The sequence below is a fragment of the Molothrus aeneus genome, chromosome 6 (genome assembly GCF_037042795.1).
Source record: "Molothrus aeneus isolate 106 chromosome 6, BPBGC_Maene_1.0, whole genome shotgun sequence".
NCBI classification, from domain to species: Eukaryota; Metazoa; Chordata; class Aves; order Passeriformes; family Icteridae; genus Molothrus; species Molothrus aeneus.
In genome coordinates this window covers 31226504-31251249 of record NC_089651.1, presented here as the reverse complement: position 1 = coordinate 31251249, position 24746 = coordinate 31226504, and the positions used below count along the sequence as shown (strand labels likewise).

The 24746-nt window shown below is 38.8% G+C and overlaps 1 protein-coding gene across 2 annotated transcripts; it reads right to left on the bottom strand.

The window, feature by feature from the left end:
• Positions 1–542: 542 nt before the first annotated feature.
• Positions 543–19686, bottom strand: KATNBL1 (katanin regulatory subunit B1 like 1). Of its 2 annotated transcripts, XM_066552417.1 has the most exons (10): positions 19588–19686; positions 11611–11738; positions 10788–10828; positions 10141–10420; positions 8634–8752; positions 8396–8446; positions 8222–8311; positions 7576–7665; positions 7085–7178; positions 543–5587 (listed from the first exon to the last, which is right to left on the bottom strand). In XM_066552417.1, exons 2-10 carry the CDS (start codon positions 11722–11724, stop codon positions 5555–5557), a joined length of 912 nt encoding a protein of 303 aa, XP_066408514.1. In that variant the 5' UTR covers positions 11725–11738; positions 19588–19686; the 3' UTR covers positions 543–5554. The 2 variants fall into 2 exon arrangements, with proteins under 2 accessions (XP_066408514.1, XP_066408515.1); XM_066552418.1 differs by lacking the exon at positions 19588–19686 and having other exon boundaries at positions 11611–11767.
• Positions 19687–24746: the final 5060 nt, after the last annotated feature.

Here is a 24746-nt window from a genome sequence, read left to right as displayed (position 1 = left end):
ATAATAATGAAATGTGCACTATCCTAACGGCTGCCTGTATTTGTGCTATTCCCCCATCTAGAACCAAACATGCTTTCTTGTATGTGGCAACTCTCCTCTGAAACCCTCCTAAAAACTTTTTAACTCTTGCAGAAGTTTGTCTCATGCAGAAGAGATGTAATGAAAGCCTGTTATCACAAAGGACAAAAAGATTAGCTATTTCTCTGAAGGTGGAATACTTACTGCACTAAGTCCTTAAATCCATAGAATATCTGAAATGAGTAGAAGTGGAAACTGCAAGATCCAAACATAATTTGGGCTTTTTGAAAGTTCAATAGATTCAATTTGACAAAGAGACATAATAAATTACAAGAGCTATTTTATACTGTCTACAGGTCACTTTAAAGTATGATACTAGGGTGCATATGTACTTCAACACCTATACCTGTAAGAGCAGGCAGTTTTGGAATGTAACTTTATCTTGATATTTAGATTTAGGTTAATTGTTTCACAATATACATAGTGCTTATGTAAAAAAGGAAGTATCAAGAATACAATTACAGTAAAGTCCACTAGTTCTGTTTATTTCAAGCCTATACATACAGAAAACAGCCTCCTTCCCAAATCCACAGGAAACTGTTATTCACAGAATGGTATTAAAAGAAGTCAGAAGCATGTTTGTAAAGCATTTGAGCACATTTTGGCATCTATCACTTTTCCAAAAGGGATTCAAATGGTTCTAAGCACTTAAATGAAAGAATAAGGGGAAAATAAAAAGGTGGGAAAGATAAACGTGTGTTTGTTACAGCAAAGAACAGATGTTTGATACCCCAACATTCAGTTGCTCATCTACACTACAGCACTCAAAGTAACGACTGCCTGAATTGAAGCACTGATCCCTATGAATCACAACCACTATGGAACACATTAAAGCTGAAAACAGATCTCATTTTACAGCAATGATCAGAAGCCACAATCTATACAGATTTACTACAAAACTCCTGTCAGTACAGAAACAAAAATATTCTAGATCTGCAATAGTTGAAGACTAGGTGGATATTTCCATTTTATCCCTTTAAGGGACAGTGCTACACCTCCTGCCTCCCTTATGGCAGGTTAGTATCTGAGTCCAGCTTAGTACTCAATGCAAAAAACAAGAACAGAAACAATACTGCAGCTACAGTTATTTAGAATGAAAGCACTTTATTTTTTCCAACCAAGTTCAAAGTCAAACTTAGAGCTGTGAGTGCACACTTCAATTCATAGGTATTAACAAAATTTGCGTGAAAAGTTTAAAGATGGAAATTCTTCACAGTTGCTTCAAACTGAATCATGTTAAATAGCTAGCCCTGTGTTTTGTCTAGAATTCTCATCTTCCCCTCCTCACTTCTAACAAGACACACTCTTAGTATATTTAAAGTAGATGAGCAATAAATAACATCATTAAGTCCTAAAGAATATACATGGAAAGGGGGAGAAAAACAGTTGCATTTAGTTTCATTCCAAGACATAAAACAAGTTATTTAACTCATAGAATAAACATTAATTGTTTAAGGAAGGCTAACATAAGCACTAACAACACAAGCATGCTCAATCTATTTTCTCTGTGAATCTTTATCTGTAGCCTACAATGATTACTGTGTGTAGGATGGCAGACTGAATGCAAAAATTAGACTACACTGTCTGGCTTTTACCAAGGCTATTAAAAACTGCTTCATTTTTTTCCTTCACTAATGCAACATCAGCTCAATATAAAACTCCTCTCAACAGAATCGACTGCTTTCATGAACTTTAGCATTTGCATTGTGCAAAGCTGGAATAACTTCACACCAATACCATAATTTGCATGGTTTTGTATTCTGAAATAGTTGACTATGAACCACCAGTTTCACTTTGCACCAGAAAACTAGGCACAAAAATAGCTGCAAATCTCCACATGAAGACAGACATTCAGTCTTCTGTAGAACTGGAAGATCTGGCAAGATGAACTGGCAAAAGCAACCACTTGCTATTTCAAGTTTCCACACTAACAATGTCCACTCTTTCAAGAAAAAAAACTCAAAAAAATCACAAATTAGCACTATAGCATCCATCTTCAAAACCTTTATCTCTTCAATGCTAAATGCATAAAGATGTTTAATGCCAAACTTGCCTACTTCAGATGCCAGAAAATGAAAATACAGCCTGTTTTATAATGCAATGGGGCTGATGTCACTCAGCACAGGGCATGTGTACTTTGTCCTTTCCTACTCTCCCATCCCTCCTGCACCTCAAGTGTTAAAATTACAGCCTCTGATAAAGCAACCGACAGGAGGGAAAAAAAATTATTTATATCTCACTGTGGAGGGTAAGCTCTTGGAAGGCTGCTATTTTTTTTTAATACCAGCAACAATCTGTAAGCATTATTAACGAGTGTAGAACTGCAGTACCTGTGTGATACAAGAGTAGAGGACTCTTTCCTGAGAAATAGGTATAGTTCCTTCAAAACAGAGACATACATAATCATTAAGACATGCTAACTTCTTCATACCCAGCTAATTAATGGCATAGCTTTTTCCACTCTTCAGCAAGCTATCAGCAATACCTCAACTTGGCCACTTCCATTTACAAATGCTAGACTTTTTTTTCAGCCCTGAAGAAAGAGACAGTTTGCCAGAAGGATTCTTCAATTTCAGTTTAGAGGATGGGCAAATCCTGGGTCACACTTAAAAGTACTCCTTCAGCAAAACAGCCTCAAGTACTTTCAGGGAACACTGAGGCAAAAGACAATTGTTTTTCAAAGACATCAGTTTCACATCAAGGGGTAAAATATGAAGAACAGCGTTGTGGAAGCATCCTTCATCCTCAAGTACATACGTGCTTCTGCATCACAGGAGCACACAGGAAAAGGATTAATTCTGTCTGGATCTTCTGACACATCCTAGAAATAGCATTTTTAGAAAGTATCACAAAGATTGTAATTTATGCATGGGATAGCTCATAAACTTAATTCTTAGATTCACTGAGACAACTATATGAATTTAGTGGTGTTACACAGCTGTCATTCTGACTTTGACCAGATACTATACATATACATTCTGTAACAGTAAAACTGATTCCTAGCCACCATTTGAGAGCTAAAGAGAATACAAGAAGCTGAGCCTGAATATTAGCGTGAATAGTTTCAATGAATAAAGAACACAATGGAAAAAATAATTTCATAATACAGACACCTGAACCCGGTTCTTACAGTCTAGTAGCTGCCTGAAAACAGTAAAAAATTCATTTAAAATAAGGCACAGATACTAATGACAATGTTTAATACTGTATTATTGATGCTGTCAAAATACAACTTTTGGCAGTTAAAAAGAATGGATTATTTTATTAGCTATTCCTCAGTAATGATCCTCAAATCAATCTTACCTTGCCTCTAAAACAAAAGCACTTCCACAGTCAGGATTTGTTACCTCTATGGCCACATACAGAATTCATTATAAGCCTACGTATCTAAATCTACATTCAAGCTAGATTTTAAAACACTAGAGTATCCCTTTAATCAATTACAACTATTCTGTCTTGTATTATCAGAAATAAATGACCATGAGTTACTTTGTCTATTAAAAAAAATAAATCTGAGTTTCCATAAACAGTAATCTCCTTGAGGAGTAATCTAAGAGTTTCAGCAATTGCCACCCAAATGATGAAACTAGACTTGGTGACTTTTACACTTAAGTGTTCAATGGAACAGTAAAGTAATACAAAAATGTTGTCATACTATAGTTCCTTTAGATTTTTAATTGATAGTAAGAACATTTGAAAAGTCCTATCTCAAAACTTTTTTAGCATGAAATATCTCTAATGATGCATAACAATTCAAGCAAAAAAACTGGCTATGTGTATGTCTCCAAATTGCCCCACAAAGTTTGCAGTTTTGGGATGCCCCAGAAACTCTTTGTAACTGACTGCCCTAGGAAATGCAAAACCTTTGGTGGTTTACAGAACAGTCAAACAACTAAAAGCACCAAGTTCTCATAACAGATTTCTAGCTGGCCTTCAGAAGTCAGCAACAATGATACATAAACTAATACAATACTAAGCAACAGGAGGCCTGAACTTATTGACCACTACAGGAGTTTAAAATTAATTAATCCGTAAAGCAAAAACCACTTGTGGCTATCAAAAGACTTTTCTCCTGCATGTCAATAAAAGTGCACATGCTTAATGCTAGGTATGAAAACAACCCTTGCAAGTACTTATTTTTAAGGAAGTAGTCTATTTGGTCATACATGCTGTGCATGTATACTTTTAAGTGAAGAGCTGGTACTTTGTAAGTTTTAATTGAAAAAGAGTACTTCCTAATCACAAAATTAAAAAAGGCAACAGCAAGCCTAAGATTAAGACTCCCTCAGAGCTATTAAGATATAGCTTTTAAACTAAAATAGAAGAGCATATCAATATGACAGTAAAAGTTCATAGCTGTATCCTCAATGCTGTTGTTGGTATGACTTTGCCATCATTGATCAGGTTAGAACTTGATCAATTTTGCAAAAGTTCTTTGTCAGTTTCTTAAAGGAGGTAGTATAAAAAGGGTGTGATTTGAATAACATGGCCTCACCTGGCTGTAAACATTTCAAACAAGAGACATAAATATCTATGATAAAAAGTACTGTGGAAGAGATTATTCTAGAAATTGATTTTTTTTTAACTTGAAAAGAAAAAACAGTAGATATATTTAATATATTTACTTATTTGCATGTAGTTTGAATGATACAGAACAAGATTACTGTGTTAGAAATCCACATACAATATAAAAACATTTGTTAAGACATAAATTCACCATTCTGCTGACATTTGCAATAACTGTTTACCCAAGCTTAACTTCAGGTATTTATAATATTTTTCATACATGAATCTTTGTATATGTGCAATGTTTCATTAACTACACAATGTGAAACCCTGATTTTTGTAGTTTTCCATCACAATCTGAACATAATAGCTATTTGCATCTTAATACATTGGCTTTTTGAAACACTAGTAATTAAGGCATCTTTGCTGTATAGTTTCTCAATAGTGCAAACAAAAATTGTCTTTAATAATTTGATTAAAATATAGAAATAACTGAATAGCCCAAAGTTTTTTGTATTTTTTTATGCAATTGGAAGATAGTTGTGCATTTTGGAGTTCTCTTGTGAAAGAGACATTTAAAAGCTCTTAATGCTGATTGTTTTTGTTGGTTCCTTATAACTGGTTCTGCTGTCTTGTCTTCATGACAGTATAGTTCATCTTCTTTTATGGATGATGTTGTAAGGTACAGTAGCATTTAAAGGAATACCTAGTAACTGAGCGAATCCCAAATGCAGCAAAGGCATACAGTTTTCATAGTGCACTTTCACCTCATTGAAGTAAAAGTTGCTCCTACTAGACATTTTTCCACTTCAATGTGAAGTAGATTGTTAGAGTTTTGTTAGTGGTTTCATTAAACAGCTTGACAGTTCAGTTCTCTTCTGCCAGTATTTCTCAAAAGGCTTTCAGCACATATTTCAGGGATACTTTAGGGGACTGTTTCACCACATAAGCACACTGTTTCCCCATCATGTCAGTGTAGCTGCAATAAATAAGCATTTACATCCTAGAAGAAAAAAAAGGAGAAAGTGTTTGTCACTTTACTTATAGCTCCAACATCAACTCTATGTCTGAAGCAGGGCAACCTCAGGACCATAACACACGAATAATTATATTTGCCCAAATTTCAGAACCAGTTATCTTCAAGATTACTTTCAGTTAATGTTTTCAATGACATTTCTTCATGTACTAAAAAGCCTGCCAGAAGAGTAGGATTAGTTTTCAAAGCTATCAATTTCATCTGTTATTCCTCTGCTCCCTGCATGAGCAGGAAAGATCATCATCATCATATGATCACATAGTTACAACATGTTATGTATGACATTCCTTCACCCAACCCCTCCAACATTCTTGTACTACTTTTGCTTTGACTTGCTCAGGTGACTTTGGTCACAATCTATCCTGATACATTAAGACAGCAAATGAACATAAAGGGAACCTGAACTCTAGAGAAACAAACTGACACTACCTATAGCTGCTATTCTGATCCAGCAAAAGAACTAGGCAGTCTACATAACATGCTCTCATAGCTCAACCAAGTTGGGAGTTGGAACTCAGCTCTTCTGCATCCCTGTTGAGTGAAATGCTGCAAGAATTTTGTAATTATCCTTGCAGGGACATCAAAACTGAAGTCGCAGGTGCACAGCAGTCCCAGAAAAAAAGGAAAGAGTTTACTTGTTTGACACATCAAAGTGATCAATTCTGTAACATAGAAATATAGATTCACCAAAACTCCTTCAGATGTAAGTAAAAGATGCAATTTTTAAGTTCTTTTCAAGTTCACTCAAATCTTGCACACAACCAACTGTTTGCTGTAACTCCTTTCTCACTGTCCACCTTCACCAGGTCCCTCCACCTGGAGATGTTTCTATCTAGTATAACTTTTGGTGCCCAATCTCAGAAAGCCATGTATATAGAGATGAGCACAAACAGAAAAATATGGATCTACCAGATACCCTCATTATGTAACTGACACCACAACCTACTGAAAAATGCAAGCAGGGATACATCTCCGACAGGCTCTTCTGCCCACCAGAAACTCACCGTTTTCTAAGCATTAGGTCAGCAATAAGCTTTAGAATTTAGTATGTTGTCACTTGCTCCTGCCACCTGATGTGCAAATGCCAATGATGTTCCCAGGCTAAGATTCTCCATTACACTTACAACAATGGCTACAACAGATCTAAGAGAAAACATCTGTCCCTTCCACAGTCTACCTACTCAACTGAGCCCTTTTTAATATCATTTCAAGGCTCATTACTATAGATACTTTGTTATTAAGGAGCTGCTTAAGCATAATTATAATTTTAATTCACAGAACTATCATAGGGAAACAACTCCAGATTTCTGTAAAAAACATGCAATACACTTGAGCATTAGCAGTAACTAAAGTAAAAGTGTTTCTGTCCAACCACAGTTTAGCATAAGTAAAACAGGAGGAATACCATAAATGATACAATCACATTTATACCTGAACACAACCAGAACTGGAACCAGAACTTACCTTAGCTATATTACCAGTATATCCTGGAACCAGAGTAAGGTGATTCTCCTGTTCCCACAAAACACTTAACTGTTGTTTTAAAATATGAATGTTTCTGAAAGAGAATGAACATCACTTTATAACCCAGGCAGTATATTTCAGTAGTCTCTTTTATTAAAATGAATTATTAATACTGCATATAGACTTAGCCTATACAATAGATATTGTCACAAGATCTGAAAAATTCTGATTCAACTTCTACAGCATTTGTATAATCCCTGATATGACTATGTCCTACAGGTATTAAAACAGTAGCAAAAAAAAAAAAAAAAAAAAAACAACAAAACAAAACCAGTAACTTAACTATCCTTAAAATTCTTTTAAGCTTTAACTTTATAATTATAAGTGTGCCTTTTGTAGGCAAGATGTGCTCCTATTGATCAAAATTAGAACACATTGAGATGAAATCGACTACAGAAACATATTTAAGTATTTCCCAACACTAGACTCACCCATCTTCTGCCTTTTCTGTATGTGCAGATAGCTCTGACCACCATCTTTTAATGACAGCCTGAAGCCAGTTTAAACCCACTATCACGTATCTGTAACAACACATTTTACACATTATGCATTTCCCTCTCCCTGAAGATTATCTACAAGCCAGATAAATAAAGAATTGAGATAACTTTGTAAGCAATTTAGAAAGCAACACATTTTCTATTCTGGAAGGAAAGAATCTAGACAAATTGGTAAATTTAAATTCTTGTTTACACTTGCAATTTCTAAGTGGTAGCCTGAAGTTCTTGTTGAAAAAGTACAAGAAAACTCTGCCTTGATTACATGTTATAAAGCGTACTAAAACCTCAGTGCTAACCTTTTTTAATATTTAGGATAAATAAATCTGCATAAGGGCAAAGCCAGTCCTCTCCCCCAAGTGCCTAACATTGCAGAAAAGAATTTATGCACTGCTGTTTTGTTAGAGGAGAAAGCTCTGGAATGCAAGGCTTCGTCCGAACCTTTCTCATTTCCTGAGAAAGGCAGAGCTGGGAGAAGGGGCAGAGGGAACAAGAGTCAGAGGATTAAAAACCATTGATTTCCAGGGCTCTGCACAGCCAGGAAGTAATAATGTTTTCAAAAGCATCCCAAGCTGATACTTACTCTTCGTATTTGCTTTTAAGCAGAGATTTCACTAAAGGCAAAAGATCTACACAGCAGCCAACTGAAACATATGGTTTTTCTTCCTGTAAACTTAAAAACAAGATGTTTCAGAAGTGTTTGAACTTCAGTGTGGTCATAAGCAAGTTCTAATTCCCCACTTTTTTCTGTTTGTACCTGTTCGTAAGCACAGGAAGGCAGTCTACTACTACTCCAAGATCCTGTATCCTAGAAACATTAAGAATAAAATCAGAAGTGTTACTTGTAGATCCTACTACTAGTAGTAGAAGCATTTGCTTCCACTATGATTTAAACAGTGTAACTAAGTCACAACATTTACAAAACTGCTACAAATACTGTGGTATATTTGAGATTGCTGTCATTTTAAGGATATAAAAGAAGAGACTTATTTTACCTCACTAAGTAGGCTACCAGTTCACTTATACTTCTCCTTCTCCAAAAGGTTAAAGCTACATTCAGTCTCAGATTCCTGCTGAAAAGAACTTGAGCCATAGTTTCATGGTCCTGAGAAACCTGCATGTTTTTAAAAATATAAAAAGTTGCCACAAGTTAAGTAGCCAGTGATAAAACAATAAGCTACTCAAATATAATCTGCTATATTCTACCTGTATGTTGATGAGTCTGTTTTAGAAATTTATCTAAGAATAGATTTAAACCCATATTTCCCTTGGGGGTCACAAAAACATCACCCACTTTACACGAAAGCTGCAAGAATAAGGTTTGTACCTCTTTACCACCTAAGACAGGTATCAAATAATTAAAATGAGCATTCATGTGCATCAACCTATAATTCTCACCAACTCTGAGAACTTTTTGCTTAGATGATTATTAATTTTGATACAATTTAGACACAAGTAATTGCATCTATTATTCCAAACTCCAACAGAAATGGTTCATTTCTGAAAAAGCCTGTTCTCTGAATGAAGTTCAGGCATTTTAATTAATTAGACCTTGGATTGGAATGAACACTGTAGAGCCACACACATCTCTCAAACCAGTTAAAACAGTCATTTGTGACCAGAGGCCAGTGATCTGCTCCTTAGCTTCTCAGAAAATCAATCTTCCCATCTTCATTTCTTTACCCATCTTTCTGCAGCCTCCTTATTGTAGTTATTCTGCTCTTTTCTTGAAACCACCAAATTAAACACTGCAGAAGTGCTGCAGACTTGCACCTTCAGCCCAGCGGCTTCTCAGGGCTCTCCCTCACAGGAGCACACATTTACAGCACTGTGACAAGACAGCAGCATAGTGGGTGACAGTTTCTGATCTTGCCTTCCCTGCCATGCCTCACCTTAAACATATGTAAGCCCCAAGGAGTAACAAAAATCTATTGTGACAGAAATGCAAACTTCAACATTAAGGGCCTTAAATGGCCTTCACTGTAACAAAATCCATTTAATTTAAATATCTGACCTTTTAGACAGTTTCAGAAGCCCTACAAGCATCGTCTAGGTTTCCTCAACCAACAAGAAATAAAGCTCATACAAACACTTAAGTTAGTTTTGCACAAAGTTGATACTGCTATTGAAAATTGTCCTAATCTACCTCACCAGTTTATTCTCATTGATATACTAACATTTTTACACTTCTATAAACACACACGTGGACACTGTCCTGCCAGTTCATGAAACCTACACAGGTCAAAACAACATTCTCCTTTGCTGCTGGCACAATTTTAACCCAGTCAAGTCTGGCAGATCTGAGCTTCTGACCTGACACAAATATGAAGAAAAGTGGCAAGACTATTACTATTGACAACTGCATCACCCTAAATGGACAAACTGTAAATCACAAGACCTGCTACTTGCGGAATTGAAGGAAATTAATCTAAAGAAAGAAACTTTCACAGCTAATTACAACAAACACTGTTTTAAACAGGAGTTTCTTCAAACTCTACCTACCTCAGAAAAAAATGCACTGTATTTGGATGAGGGGCCTTCTGTTTGAGACGAGCCAGAGTCGCTAGAATTCAGCAAGTGTGTCCGACTGTTGTGAAGTTTTGCTGGCAGATTCCCTGCACAAGCCAGTTCATTTTCTTTATTTGCCATGTCACGGCCCCTAGATTTAGGGCACAGTTTCCTTCTGTAACAAGGCTTTGGAGTATAACAATGAACTTTCCTTTTACAATATACCACTTTGAAAAGAGAGAGGGGACTGGCCACCGTTTTTCCAACCGTTACTCTGTAATAATAAAGCACTATTTTAGTGAAGGTTGATCCAAACCAAATGAATTGCATTATTATGTTTATATATATATATAATTATGAATTCAGCAGTCAGATTTCAGGTTGTTGAAAACATTTTTCCCCCAATACATATCCTAATGACACTAGGGATATTAGAAGTCATGCCACCAATATTCTTCTGTTTTTAGTAATGCAGAGACTCGCTGTTATGGAAGAAAACACAAGAACAAAGAACTGTCTTTAAAATCAAGACCCATCATCCATTTGTGTTTGCTTTGGTATTGTAATCAATTTCAACTGTGATTTTCTCCCTACCTCTGTCACACTTTAAACTCAGATATCACATAGCACAGCCCTCCTACCTGTTTGTGTATGAAGCCAGCTGTTTTGGAGATTTCTTGCCCTGGGAGAAAGGAAATAAGAGAAAAAAAGCTGTATTACTATAAAGGGTCAAACACTCCCATCTATACTACTTAGCATTAATGGTAACATTTAAACTGTGCCATCAGCAAGAGAATGTTATGATCTTTTTTTGGTAACACTGGTCACAAAATGTTAGTTTTAATAGAAAATTTTAATAAACAGAGGATATTGATATCTTCACCACTGTTTGAAGAGGTCTTACAGTAAGTTTGCCTCTCCAGTGCTTCCTCTGTACTTCACTGTCTTATTCTTCAGTCAGTATCACAGGTAAGAAGTTTCAAAAATTACTTTTGAGTAGCAAGAACCTAGTGAATACCTACGTGCTACCAACGTGCTAAGTGAAGCTGTATAATTATACAACGACCTATTTCAATGAATGGGTTTCACCTACTCCACCTCTCACTTGTGCCATGTAGCTCTCTTGGCAAGAAAGAACTTTTTCATGACAGAATTCCTGTATTGAAACATTTTTTGGCTAGATTGCAGAAAAGCACACATGAGTAAGACTGTATCAATCAGTACCCACTGCTCATATGGATGGTACAATGCACTGATCTGTGCAGCTGCTGCCTGTATCTATTACACAGTTTTCATAATATAACTGCTACAGAAACAATTCAAAGTTCTATTGAACATCTAAATATCAAATGTTAAGTAGTGCTGTGCTTCTAGATTTAGACTGCTCAGAACTATAGACTTGTTTAAATCATCAATTTTCTCAGAGGACATAAAACAACCCAACAAACAACACAAACAGCTTACCTCCTTCATGATCTTTTTAGTGGAAGAAGAGATTCTTTTTCTGGGGAGATCAATGGGATGACCTTCAATAAGCAAAACTTTCTGGTTTTTAACATTGTGAGCTTCAGATGCCATAATCTCTCAAATCCCTGTTCTCAAGGGAAAGATATTTAGTTGTATTTTCTAAAACATTCTGTCAGATTTCTTCAAACACAGCTAGCAACACTAGAATTCAACCATTTCCAAGATCTTCCATCCTAGATATAACCCAAGACATCATCCTTTGGTGCCGGAGGCCTTATTATTAACACTTTGAGAATTTCAAAATCCCTATTTAGCTTTCAAGAAAGAGGAAACAAAATAAAAATCACAAGAAACCAAGGGAGAGATTTTGTTTTCAAACCAGTTTCTACACCTGCACTGAGGGGTGCCATACAAACAAGAATTCAAGTAAAGAATAGGGCAATTTATGAAACTCTTTCCTCCCACTGAATTTAATCTGCCACTTAGAGAAAAATAATTGGTTTCACATTTGTTTCCAAGTACGAAAGGTGGATAAAAAAATGATTCTTGTTTTTTAGGAAGAAAGCAAGCTTTATCAAAATAACAAAGGTTAAAAAAAAAGTGAAAGATCCTCCCCTTAGTTTATTGGCAAATGTACATCTCCCCTCCCCTTCCATTTCTGTCAAAGCAGTGCTTTGGCCATTTTTCATACTAAAACGCACAACTTTATTTTATGCCTAAAGTCCTTTGTCTTGAAGTATGCAAGTATTTTTGTAAGAATCAAGACCAAGACTGAGACAGCTGTACATATGATTTTGCATCTTTTCTAAGTGATCAGAAGATCCATTGCTTGAGACTAGGTTCAACTACTACATCATCACAGAGACACTATTCTTGAAGTGTTTTAGCAAGACATCCTACGCAACTTTTAAAAGACAACCAGTTGCTCCAATATTACTGTTTTTCCCCTAAAAGGTACAACTGTGGTCTCAAGATGAGTGCTCCAATTTTTCCCCTCAATCTTTAGCAGCAGCCCTATCCTTTTTACTCTATGTAGCAGATTTACCTCACATTAAGAACTCTGGCATTTAAAAGACTAAGACACTGAGCACTGAATAAGCCAGGGAAACAGCTTATTAGCCATGAAGATCCATGCAGTGGCTAAAGGCCATCAAATGAAAAAAGCAGGTGGCAGGCCCAAAACAAGACATGCTATGTTCAGGCACATTCAAATCCCTCTTGTAGGGTACAGTGGACAAAAAAAAAATTCTTCAAATATTCTGGTATTCTTTGGAATTGGATCAGTACTATAGAACTTCACTTGAGATGTCTCAAAAATGGAGTATATACTGACAAAATCCCTTACCCTGTAAGAAGGGAACACAGCCTCAGACTACAGCAAGAACTTCAAATGGCAGCATTATTTAGGGCAATATCTTTAACATCTGGTGGCCAATAATTTTCCAGATGCAGGTCTGGCTTAAGACTGCTTTATTAACTTAATTTTTTCACACTATGAAACAGTGATGAGGAGTGATCACTTTGTTAGCTCTCCACACTTCCTAGTTCTTCCACACAGGTCTGTAAATAAACTTTTCCCTAAACTTTTGGAAAAAAACCTCACATAAAGGAACACATTTTCTTTGCTTATCAGATGGGTTAAAATCCCTATTTGGACTTAAAATGGGCTTAAAAGGAGCACAATACAAAGGCATGTGCTGAACAACTGGACTTTTGAAGAAAAACTGAACAATACTAAAATCCAAACAAATCCATCCTTTTATTCGGGTCGGTAATGAAGAGGACTTGGAAAACGTCTTGACTGTTTTTTCTTCTATCCACTTTTTGAAAATAATACTGAGGGGAAAGCAATAAACTAAAATATTAGGGGGGACAATCTCCAACCACCAGAGTTAAAACCCACAGCCACCTCATCAGATGCTAAAAAATCCCCAATATCTGTTGCTGAAGGAAAATTTTTGTGATTACTCCCATAACACACTATCAGCTTACAATTCCTCAGGCCTAACACTTACCGTTCCTTATTTTTTCTTGTTTAACAAATGATCTCAATCTTCCCTCATCTTTCACACTAAGCAGTACACAAGAATCTGATCACCAAAATAAATGACAGCACTATCTAACTAGAATACTTTTTGCTTAAAAGAAGTGTAAAATATTAGAAGGCTAAAAAGAAATGTCTTACCAAGGAAATTCAATTAGCTTATCTGTTTTTAATACTGGGCTCTAAAGTGCATCTAACATCTCAAAATGCCTGAACTGGAGAGAGAGGACTCTGGATGGAAGGAAATTCCTTACAAAAGGTTGCATGTGTCCAGGAGAAAAATTAAGAGAATTTTACACTCTAACAAATCTGACATAAGAATATATTGTTTCCCAGCCTCCCAGTTGAAACAGAATGACAGAACAACGGAAACAGAACAACAACAGAACTATCTTTCCTTAAAGAATGGTAAAAGAAATTCAAAAGGTCAAGAGATTATCAGATATAAAGGAACATTTGATGAAGCAAAGCAAAATCTTTGTGTATGACTTCACTGTCCAACAGTTTAAAGGGGTTTCAATAGTTTAATCTGTTGAGGGTCTCAGATTATGCAGAAGTAGCAGTGAACATTTAAGCAGTAATGAAACAGCCGTGTTTTTAGCTCCCTTGGAGCTGACAAAGTACCTAAAGAAAACACATGTGGAAAACACAGTCAATATTTAAAGAGCCTCAAGGAGGACCCAGACTGACATCTCTGTTGCACTAATTAGGAAACAATGTAATCAAAAATAGACTTAGTGGACACAAATAATATAATGGGAAAGATTCAGCCTGGCTGTCACTAAGGCAACACAGCCTGGAGAAGAGAAGGCTCCAGGGCGACCTCACTGCAGCCTTCCAGTACCTGAAGGGGCTACAGAGAGCTGGGGAGGGACTTTTTACCAGGGCATTTGTGATAGCCCAAAGGGGGTAATAGCTTCAGACTGAAACAGGGCAGGTTTAGAGTTCATATTAGGACAAAATTCTTTACTGAGAAGGTGTTGAGGCACCGGAACACATTTCCTAGAGAAGCTGTTGATGCCTTGTCCCTGGAAGTGTTCAAGGCCAAGTTAGATGGGGCTTTGAGCAGTCTGGCCTAGTGGAAGGTGTCCTTTCCTTCCCACGGCACGGAAATTGGAACTAGAAAATCTTTAAGGTCTGTTCTAACCCAAATTATATTATGATTCTGTGAAGTCCTGCTCTGCAAAATTAATGGAATTTATTAAAAATATGAGGTAGTACAACATGGATAAAGGGCAACTAAATGATAAAGTCTATTTGAATTTCCAAGTCCCTCACTTAAATATTGAGGAAACTAAGCAACCAAGTGAAAAAAAGGGAAAGCTCTTGCATGCACAAGTATCTCAGGAACAGCCACAAACTGCCTAAGCCGTTTCCACACTGCAGAAAATCACCTCCAGATCCCTGGGGGAAACCTGCATTGGTTTATGCTGTTCAATATATTAATAAATTACCTCACAAAAGGGGATGAAGACTGTTGACAATACAAAGTCATACCAGTGAAGATAAGGGCGAACTGAAGAACTGGAGAAGGACTGTGATGTACAATAGGCAAAAGCAATACTTATAGATCAATATAAAGCAAAGCCTATGTATCTGCAGGCAGGAGAAAATTTTGGGTTCCTATTGGAATCAGTCTCTGAGCTAGTAACTACCCCCCACAACAATATCTGGATATAGGACAGTTTACCTTAGATCAATTGGACTGTTTAGCACTCCATGTGGATCAATAAATAGAAAAATAAACAGAACACTATTGTGACAGTGTACAGAACTAATTTGTGCCTGTATTTCATACACTAAGAGAAGGGTTAGTTAACTTTCTTTAAAAAAGCCAAATCAACCCTAAAAAGTAAAAAAAACTTCTGAGTAAAGTAGAAAAACTGCTCAGACAAAGGAAGTTAAAAATACATGGAATATCTTTCATATAATCAACAATTGATTAGATCAGCCTCTTCAGTCTGGGGAAGAGACTACTTATAGCCATCAGGGGAAATAAGACAAAGGCCTACAAAATGAATGGCTTGGAGAAGTTGCATAGAGGTTGTGTCCTCTCTTGCCCAATATAAAAAAAAAAGGGTCAAAGACAATAGCTGAAGATCTGATCAAAACAAACAAGGTTAAGCTGTGTGCAAATTATAATCAACCTGAACTTGCCATGGGATGTTGTGGATCCAAATGTTTTATATGGGTTCTAGTACAGACTGTGCAAATACATTAAAAAATATACTAAAAGTGATTAAATTCACATACACAGCCATGTAGTTAGTACAAACAGAGCAGAACACAAGCAGAAGAATCTGGTATACACAAACCTAACAGTACTATAATAAACTTAGTCAACATCCTAAGAAACCAGCTTTGAAAGGCTTAGTAACACCTAGGAAAATGCTGGCTGGCCAGCAATTAAAAAGATGAATGCTACAGGATGAAAGGCACTTTACATGGCTCTTCACAACTTTGATTTCCTATTCGCAGTCAGATATCATCTAGGGATAGCTCATTAGACACTACAGTCCCCTGTAATTTTGGGATATATACAGAAGGTTCTTAAACTGGCATTAGATACTAATTCAAACAATCTATACCTTAATGTCTTTAATTTCTGACTTTTCCCTTGTGATGAGCACAGCTAGTTGTATTTGAGCAGACAATCTGCTATACAATCTCATTGAGGCCAATGCATTTCCCTCATTTCACAAAGTTTTTAAAATTAAACAAAGGAGAGAATGCATGCCCCTTCAGCTCTGCCTTGGTCCATTGTACAATCCTAAACTATTCTACAAGCTAACAAGGTAGACTGCAGATCTGAACAGAGATGTATGATTTCATTAGGATGGCAGAATCCAATTCGACCCATTTCCCCTATACCGTGGGTGATTTCTCATAGCAGACAACAATCTTCCCTTCTCCCCCTTTTATTCTCTTCAATCTTCAGTAAGCAGAAGGACTAAAGTAATAGCAGGCATGTCTCCTGAGAAGAAGCTGGTTTGTCCCCACAGCACCTGTGTAAAGTTTTCTTGATGGTTCTACTGGTATTTTCTATCTCGGATCTCTCCCAGATGCAATAAAACTCTTCAGGCCATACCAGAATTAGGCAAAGACAGTCAGCACTAACAGGCTTCCAAGTGCACATCTGTTGAAGGCAAGTATTAACAACTCCACCACTCCCTCCCATGTCCCACGTTCTGGGCACAGCCCCCAGAGAGGGACAAACTCTTCTTGGCACATTACATAATCTACGTGCATATTAACATAATATTATTTTCTTACAGAACACAGGCTGGCATACTTTGCATGGCAGCAAGGAAAATGTAAAATAGATCTCCTAAGCCATCAGCAATACCTTTTAAAACACACACTCTTCCATCCTATTACTGGTCCAAATTCTCAGTAACTACTTCTTCCTGCAGCATTCCATGTGCACCAGCCATGGTAAATATTCCTGTGATTCTCCTCCACCCCACAGTAACCCAACTGCAAGTTCAAGGAAGACAATATTAAACTCAGATGAAAAACTTAATTAATCATTATCCCAAGGAGGAGAGCACATGCTTTGAAAGCATTCCAAACAGGTATGCATCAGGGAAGCAGTAATGGTCAACTCATTTCACTGGCAATTATCAGAGCTAATGGTCACAAATAACTTCCAAGAATGGTTATTTCAAATTTACTTCCAAAAATAAATTAGCACTATCTTATGATGTAGAAGAGATTTTGTAAGCTTGGCATAACTTCCTTTCATTTTAGCTCCAATGAATGTTACAAAATCCATTTGTCTTTCTTTTAGAAGGCTCCCACATCCTTTGCATATGAAACAATTTGGTCTTTTTCAAATTTCTTTTTTAGTAATTGATGTACTGATGGTTCACCAGCTGTTAAAATTGAGTTTTCTTAAAAAGAGGAAGTGGAGTTCAAGATTTTAAAGAGTATGTTAATGTAAAATCTTTCTGCAACATTATAAAGAGTGTTATCTGCCAGCAGAACAGTTTTTTAATGTGCTACACTTGTCAGGCCATTTGTTCCAGTTTAAAGTTTCCTACATTGATAAAAACTACAGGAATTTCTCAAGATTTGCAATAAATGAAAATACTATTTGAACAACTAGTTATGGTAAATTAGCTTATACCTAAGATTTAAGCTCATTTTCCTCTTACACAGGGAATTTGTACGTGGCCCACTGTCATAATGAACCTCCAAAAACAACCACATGTGACAGTTCATCCAAGTTTAGTGAGGAGGAACCCGGGTGTGCATTAGCTCCCCTTGTGGAGATAGCCTGGGAGTCTAATAACTGAACCTTATTTACATTTTCTACCAAAAAAAAAAAGTCAAGAACTCAGTTTTCTGCTTCTGGAGGCACCATTGACAGGTTTGTTAAGCTGCAATAAAGTAACAGCAATTGTCAGTAGTTAAGTCCTTTCTGAAGTAATATTTCACTAATGAAAAGACACTTCTACCTGTTGATTTTCACTGATGAACACTCTGGGGACAATAAGTTTGAAAAAGTTTTATAACTGAGAGGTGTTATAAAAGAAATAGATTTCCGCAGTATTGAAGCTTCCACATTAATGTTTTACATAGCTCTTTAAGAAACTATCCATGAAATTAAATACAGCAATTTCTTTTACCATTGGCAGCTCAACCCAAAGAATTTTAAAAAAACTGCAACAAGAATTTTGAATTCAGACATACTGGCAAACCCCTCAAGCTCCAAACTCGGTGGAGGCTAAGGAAGTACTCACTACACGCCCACCTGGCAGGACAGTCTGTGATTACACGTCGCACAACTTTCCCATGGCTTTTTATGCCACCCTCAAAAACACTTCTATTATTGATCATAGTCTATTTATGGCATTTAAAAAACCTTCTTCATTCTTAGTCAATCTTCTTACCCTAGGAACAACACACAGTAAAAGTAGGCAAGTGAATATATACACACGTGGCCATAAGAATGCACACATATCAGCATACTGCCATTTACTTTCTAATACATATCTATAAGCTACCTTAAAAATAACATTTTTAATATAATGATATACTGAGTTTCAAAGTTTAGGAGTTCAAATCAATCCTAATTTTAGTTCCAGAACATATTCTTTCCAATCAGCAAGGCAAAAGAGGCACAAATCTGCCTTCTGTTACGTTTTAATTCTACTAAACGTGGGTAAGTTCATATTTTTAATTAGTTCCCTGATTACAGCCAGAGAATACGAGGAAGAAAAAAACAGGAGAACATGAAAAGCAAAAATGATGTTCCAAGAAAAGATGGACGAAAGCTGCTTTTAAGCCAACGGACTTAACCTTGCTCCAAAGCAAAGCATGTTACAAAAACAGAAACAAAAGATTTCCAAGATCACCACCTAATCTCTCTATCCTTAAAAGAACTCCCCATTCAAAATGTCTTTATTTTAAATCTGCATGTCAAATCATCCAGCTGAAAAAAAAAAAAATTGAAGCCTTTTGAACGAAGTAATTAATGCAGGATCTGATCTTCAAGCACTTAAGGCTCCCCCTCTCCCCCCCTCCTTCCCCCTGGAATCTGTCACACCCAAGAAATTAAATCCGTCAGCAGGCCTCACACCCAGCTTGTTGTCCTCCTCCCTTTCGGCAGCACCAGAGCCTGCCCCGCTCTCCTGGCACGTATCCGCCACCGCACGCGCTTGCTTCGAGCCGAGCCTGCTGGCACCATTTTAGAGAGGAACCCAAGTGCCACAGCCCGCTCTCCGGGGGCGGCGGGCACCGCACACGGGAGGGCCGGGGCGCCGGGCGAGGCCGCCGGCCAGCGGGACGGAGCGATCCGCGCCCGCGCACCGCCCGCGGCCCCCGCCGCCCGCCCGCCCGGCGCGACGCCGCGGAGCCGCGCTCAGTCCCGGCGGAGAAGAGCGCGAGCCCGCAGCGCTCCCCGCGGCCGGCCCCGCGCCACTCACCCGCTGCTCATGTTCGGGACCGGGCCGGGCGGGAGGAGCGGCGGGAGCGCTACTGCCGGGGCCCGGCGCCCGGAGCCTGCGCCATTCAAACGCCGCCGCGGTGCACGCCGGGCCGCGCGCGCCGCGCCACGCCCCGCCGCGCGCGCCGCGCGGCACCGCAGCGCCCTCTGCCGGCCGCGGCCTCGCGCCCCGCCCCGCCCCGCCCCGCCCCGCCGCGCGCTGCTGCGTCACTGCCCGCCCGCGCGGCCTCGGGGCGGGGCTGCGCAGCCAGGAGGGAACCGGGAATGCCGGCTGATGCCAGTGATGGAGCAGCCGGGAGGGAGCCGGGAATGTCGGCTGATGCCAGTGATGGAGCAGCCGGGAGGGAGCCGGGAATGTCGGATGATCCCAGTGATGGAGCAGCCGGGAGGGAGCCGGGAATGTCGGCTGATGCCAGTGATGGAACAGCGGGGAGGGAACCGGGAATGCCGGCTGATCCCAGTGATGGAACAGCGGAGAGGGAGCCGGGAATGTCGGCTGATCCCAGTGATGGAGCAGCCGGGAGGGAGCCGGGAATGCCGGATGGTCCCAGTGATGGAGCTCGGAGCCCGCGCTCTCTGCCTGTGTGCCGGCCGCCAGTGCTGAGCCGTGGTCAGCAGTGTGCAATGCTCAGACTGGCTGAGAAACCCATGGTAGCTCCACGCTCTGCTGCATTATCACTGAAGCACAGAATAAGCTGAGTTTGGAAGGGCCGCACAGGGATGACCATGTCCAACTCCTGCATAGCACCAGACGAAGTCCAGCTCTGCATAGCACCATCCCCAAGAGTCACAATATGTCCCCAAGAGCCCTGCACTCTCCCAGGCTGGTGCAGTTCTGGTGCTTAAACACCCTTTGGATGATAAGCTTTTTCCTAATATCCAACCTAAGTCTCCCCTGACACAACTTCAGGACATTTTCTGAAGTCCTGTCACTGGTCACCACAGAGAAGAGATTGGTGATCCCTCCAATTCCCCTCACAAGGAAGTTCTAGACTGCAATGAGGTCTCCCTTTAGTGTTCTTCAGGCTGAACAAAGTGACCTCAGCCACTCCTCATATGGCCTCCTTTCAAGACCCTTCACCATCTTCATTGCCCTACTTTGAATGCTCTCTAATAGCTTAACAACATCTTATACCGTGGTGCCCAAAACTGCCCCCAGCACTCGAGGTGAGGCCGCCCCAGCTCAGAGCAGAGGGGACAGTCCCCTCCCTTGCCTGGCTGCGATGCTGTGCCTGATGCACCCCAGGACACGGTTGGCCCTCCGGGCTGCCAGGGCACTGGTGACTCAAATTCAGCTTTCCATCAGCCAGGACCCCCAGCTTCCTTTCCATGTCAGTGTTTCCCAGCCTCTCGTTCCCCAGTCTGTCCATACATCAGGGTTGCCCATCCCAGGTGCAGAATCCAGTACTTTCCCTTGTTAAATTTCATGTGGTTGGTGATTGCTGAGTTGCTGAATTTGTTGAGGTCTCTCTGTAGGGCCCTCAGGCCTTTGAGGGAGTCAACAGCTCCTCCCAGATTTGTACTGTCTGTAAATTTGTTTAGTATCACTTCCAGTCCTGTGCCCAGCTCATTGATGATGTTGACAAGCACAGGGATGAGGGTGGAGCCTTGAGAACCACACTAGTGACAGGTCACCAGTCTGGTGTCACCCCCTTCACCTGACCTGGGAGCCAGTTGCTCACCCATTACATGGTGTGTTTATCCAGCTGTGTGCTGGACAATTTATCCAGAAAGATACTATGAGGAAAAGTATTGAAAACTTTGCTAATTATAACCAGTAAGGCCTTTGTGTCCTGGCTCTTGTGTGGGAGCAAACATAGGCCATACTCTTTGCTGGTATCCTTATTTCATTGATGGGCTCCTCAAAGAGAGTGACACTACTTTTCCATAGGAAGGAAAGCACATAGCCCCAGTTTCAGGTGCAGATGGAAGGCTGCCAAGGGAAGGTAATAAACAGTATTTCACTATCATCATTTCCTTTTCATCCAAAACACCCTGGTGATTAGCAATGCATTCTTACTTCCAGTTTAAATTTATTCATGTCCTGCTTTTTCTTCTAGTACCAATATTACCCTGTAGTTTGCTGCAAGAGAATAACATAAGAGAGTAATTTGATCCTCTCAATGATTTCATTTCACTCACCTAACAATCATGGTCTCCCACTGCAGGATAGATAGCCATTCTGTTTGCTCCATCATCCTAAAGTCACTTTTATCGACGTTTTTGCAGATGTTGCAGTTTCTGCCCTGTGTGCATAGTGCTTAATATATGCATGGTTTTATCCATTTGACCATCCAGGTACATATGCTCACTAAGGGTTTTTAAAACAATATTTTCTTTGAGTTATGAGTGCTGATGGAAACTTTTTCAAAGGAAACAGATGATTCTGTTTTAGAGAGTAGGACAATCAGCAGATAATGTACACTAAAGAAATGTTTGGGCTTTCCAAAACAGACCTTCCTGGTGAACTCTGTCAGGAGCACATAGTTACATATCAAATGGTTTTTAGATTATTGCCAGCTAAATACAGTTAAGTTCCATGTGGATGCCAGAGAGCAACAGAAATGGCAGCAGTGCTCCTTGTGTGATGTGGTCTTATGTTTAGCTTTAAATGGCAGCACAACTGGTTTGTCCAGTCAAGGTGCCAAACATAATAATAGTTTTATTACTGGCCCCGTTATTAAAGAGCTCTTCTGAAAAGAAGCTGTTCTGCAAGTCCACAAAGGGGTCAAATTTTGTAATGAAAATGTAATTTCTGTCAAGGGCCCAGTTGTGTTTTCAGAGTACACAAGCTGTACTCTGGCTACTCAGCAATTACCAGGGACCATCTAGCTACTGATACTGACAGGTTCATTATGGTTATCCTACGGGTCAGCTGTAGTAATTTCCATTAAAAATTCCCACTTCTTTTATGTATTGTTCTTTGATTCTGTTTTTGATAAGCATACTTTCAGTTTTAAATTCCTATCCGGACCTTGAAAAACAGTTCCCTTAGATAAACATTCTTATACCCTTTCTGAATATATTCCTTAGCCTATTTTCCTTTAACTTACTTTTTTCTCCTGTCTTTTCCAAATTAAAGGAAAAAAATCAGAGTTTCTTGTATTAACTGCAAGGTATTGTAAATACTCTTTTTTTGAAACTTTCTTTTCCAATTCCATGTTCATTTTTATGTTTTTTCTTTTTTTTGTTTTGTTGTTTTCTTTTGGTTTTGGGGGTTTTTGTTTGGTTTTGGGTTTTGTTTGTTTTTGGTTCTGTTTTTGGTTTTTGTTTTTGTTTTTCAAATTAAACAGTTGAGGAGCTTTTTATATTTAATTTTTTTTTTTTTTGCCAGACCTAATTATATATTTTCAAGGAAAATAATTACACATGAGAGATTCCAGTTTGTGTAGTGTACCTTAGAACAATGCTTTTTACTACTTACTGGGACACTAAGTGTGATGTGGCAGGACGGCTATGGACAAAAGATGGAGTAATTTTAGTTGTTAGAAACATCATTATTGTAAATGGATTAAGCAGGTTATCATGAGTAAATCTGACCAAGAACTTTTATATATCCACAGTGCACACATTTCTGTAACTGCCCTGAGTGAAGCTGTATGAAACATGAAGGGAGGAATGCATGCTAAGATAGCAGCAAGGAACTATGCTTGCCCATTCCCCTCTCTCAGGTGCAGCTCTTTTACAGTTACTTCCATGGCTCCCCGTAAATGAGTTCTTTGTACATGGCTTGACAGATTTGAACAGTCCAGTCTTCCAGATGGGTGAAGGAGTCTTAACTAGATGTCCTGGTAATTATGGTAATTATAGTGGGACAGGATTTTACAAGGTCATGATGTGTAATCTGAATCGTGTTTTTCTGCAGGTGTGAAAGAATATAGATCCAAATATATCCAAGTCTAACACAGAAATGTACATTTATTTACATTTAAAAATAACCTACTATATCCTTCCTCTCGTGTTCTCATATTTTCCACACTTATACTGGTACTTAATTCATTTACATTTTTAAAGAATTCCAGTGATTCCACCTGGATATAGAGAAGATCAGAAATTCTGTAAGTTTCCCTTGCAGTTATCTTGAACTCCAAATTAAATGTTTTATGTCATCTTCACAAATGTAAAAGTAGCTTATCTGGCAATTTATAGTGTAAACTAGAAATTTTGATAGCAATTGTGGATGCAATAGAGAAATCTATTGTGTACAAATTAAAAGCTCAAATGTGCAGCAGAGCAAAGTACTTGTGCAGAGGGCAAAGAAAATGGGGATGATAGGATGAATAAATTCACTTAAACTACTTCTTCTGTTCTGAGCTGATTAAGGTGTTCTGAATGTCTAAGGTTAATGCCAATAATGTGATTCTTTTCCTGAAATCTGCAAAAGGGACTTGCATAATGTTTTTTTTTTCTTTTCTTACGATGCCTACTCCATTTATTTCCAGTTGCATTTCTCACAAACAGACTACTTGGATTTTCTACTTTTCCTGATATTTTTTCTGCAATAAACTTTTCCTTCCAGACATTGCATAAGTAGTACTATCCGAATTGATGCTGTAATTTTAGCAGCCTGGCATCTTTTTCATTCCTTCTTAGGCAGAATCTAAAGTCAATAAAATGCACTGACATTTATGGCTCTTCTCCAAGATCTGCCCAGTAGATGCCTGGGCTGTGCAGTGGATGTGGATGGGATATTTGAGGGGGTGGTAGTTACTCCAAGACTATTAGCTGTTTAATCTTCAGCCCGCAGGTTGGAGACAGGATGGCTCAGGCAATTGGTAATGGGATAAAGCTTTTCACTTCTGAATTGCCAACTCTGGGCCACATTAGTAGAACAGGATATTTCCACCATCTGGTGTCTGGTCAGTGACCCATATGAGGGAAATCAGTAGCCACCCCTGCTACTGGTAAAGAGCTTTACAATGAATATACTCATTGTATATTCTCACATACTGCGTGAGAACCATTGCACCACAAACAGCTCCAAAGCTGGACTAAAAATCCCTCTAGAAACTTGATGACCAGGACTCAGCACATGGAAAGGAGTGTGGGAAAATTTGCCAGCATGAGCTGTCGGGGAATGCTGTTTCACTGGGAATATTCTCTTTAGAGAAAGCTAGTTTTTTAGATAGCAAGCTGCTG

Coding starts and splice junctions, on each gene's coding strand:
- KATNBL1 (XM_066552417.1), bottom strand. CDS start 11,724: ATGGCATCTGAAGCTCACAATGTTAAAAACCAGAAAGTTTTGCTTATT. Junction 8,753..10,140: donor ACAGTGCATTTTTTTCTGAG/GTAGGTAGAGTT, acceptor AAAAACATGCAG/GTTTCTCAGGACCATGAAAC. Junction 7,179..7,575: donor ACAGAAAAGGCAGAAGATGG/GTGAGTCTAGTG, acceptor ATTCTCTTTCAG/AAACATTCATATTTTAAAAC.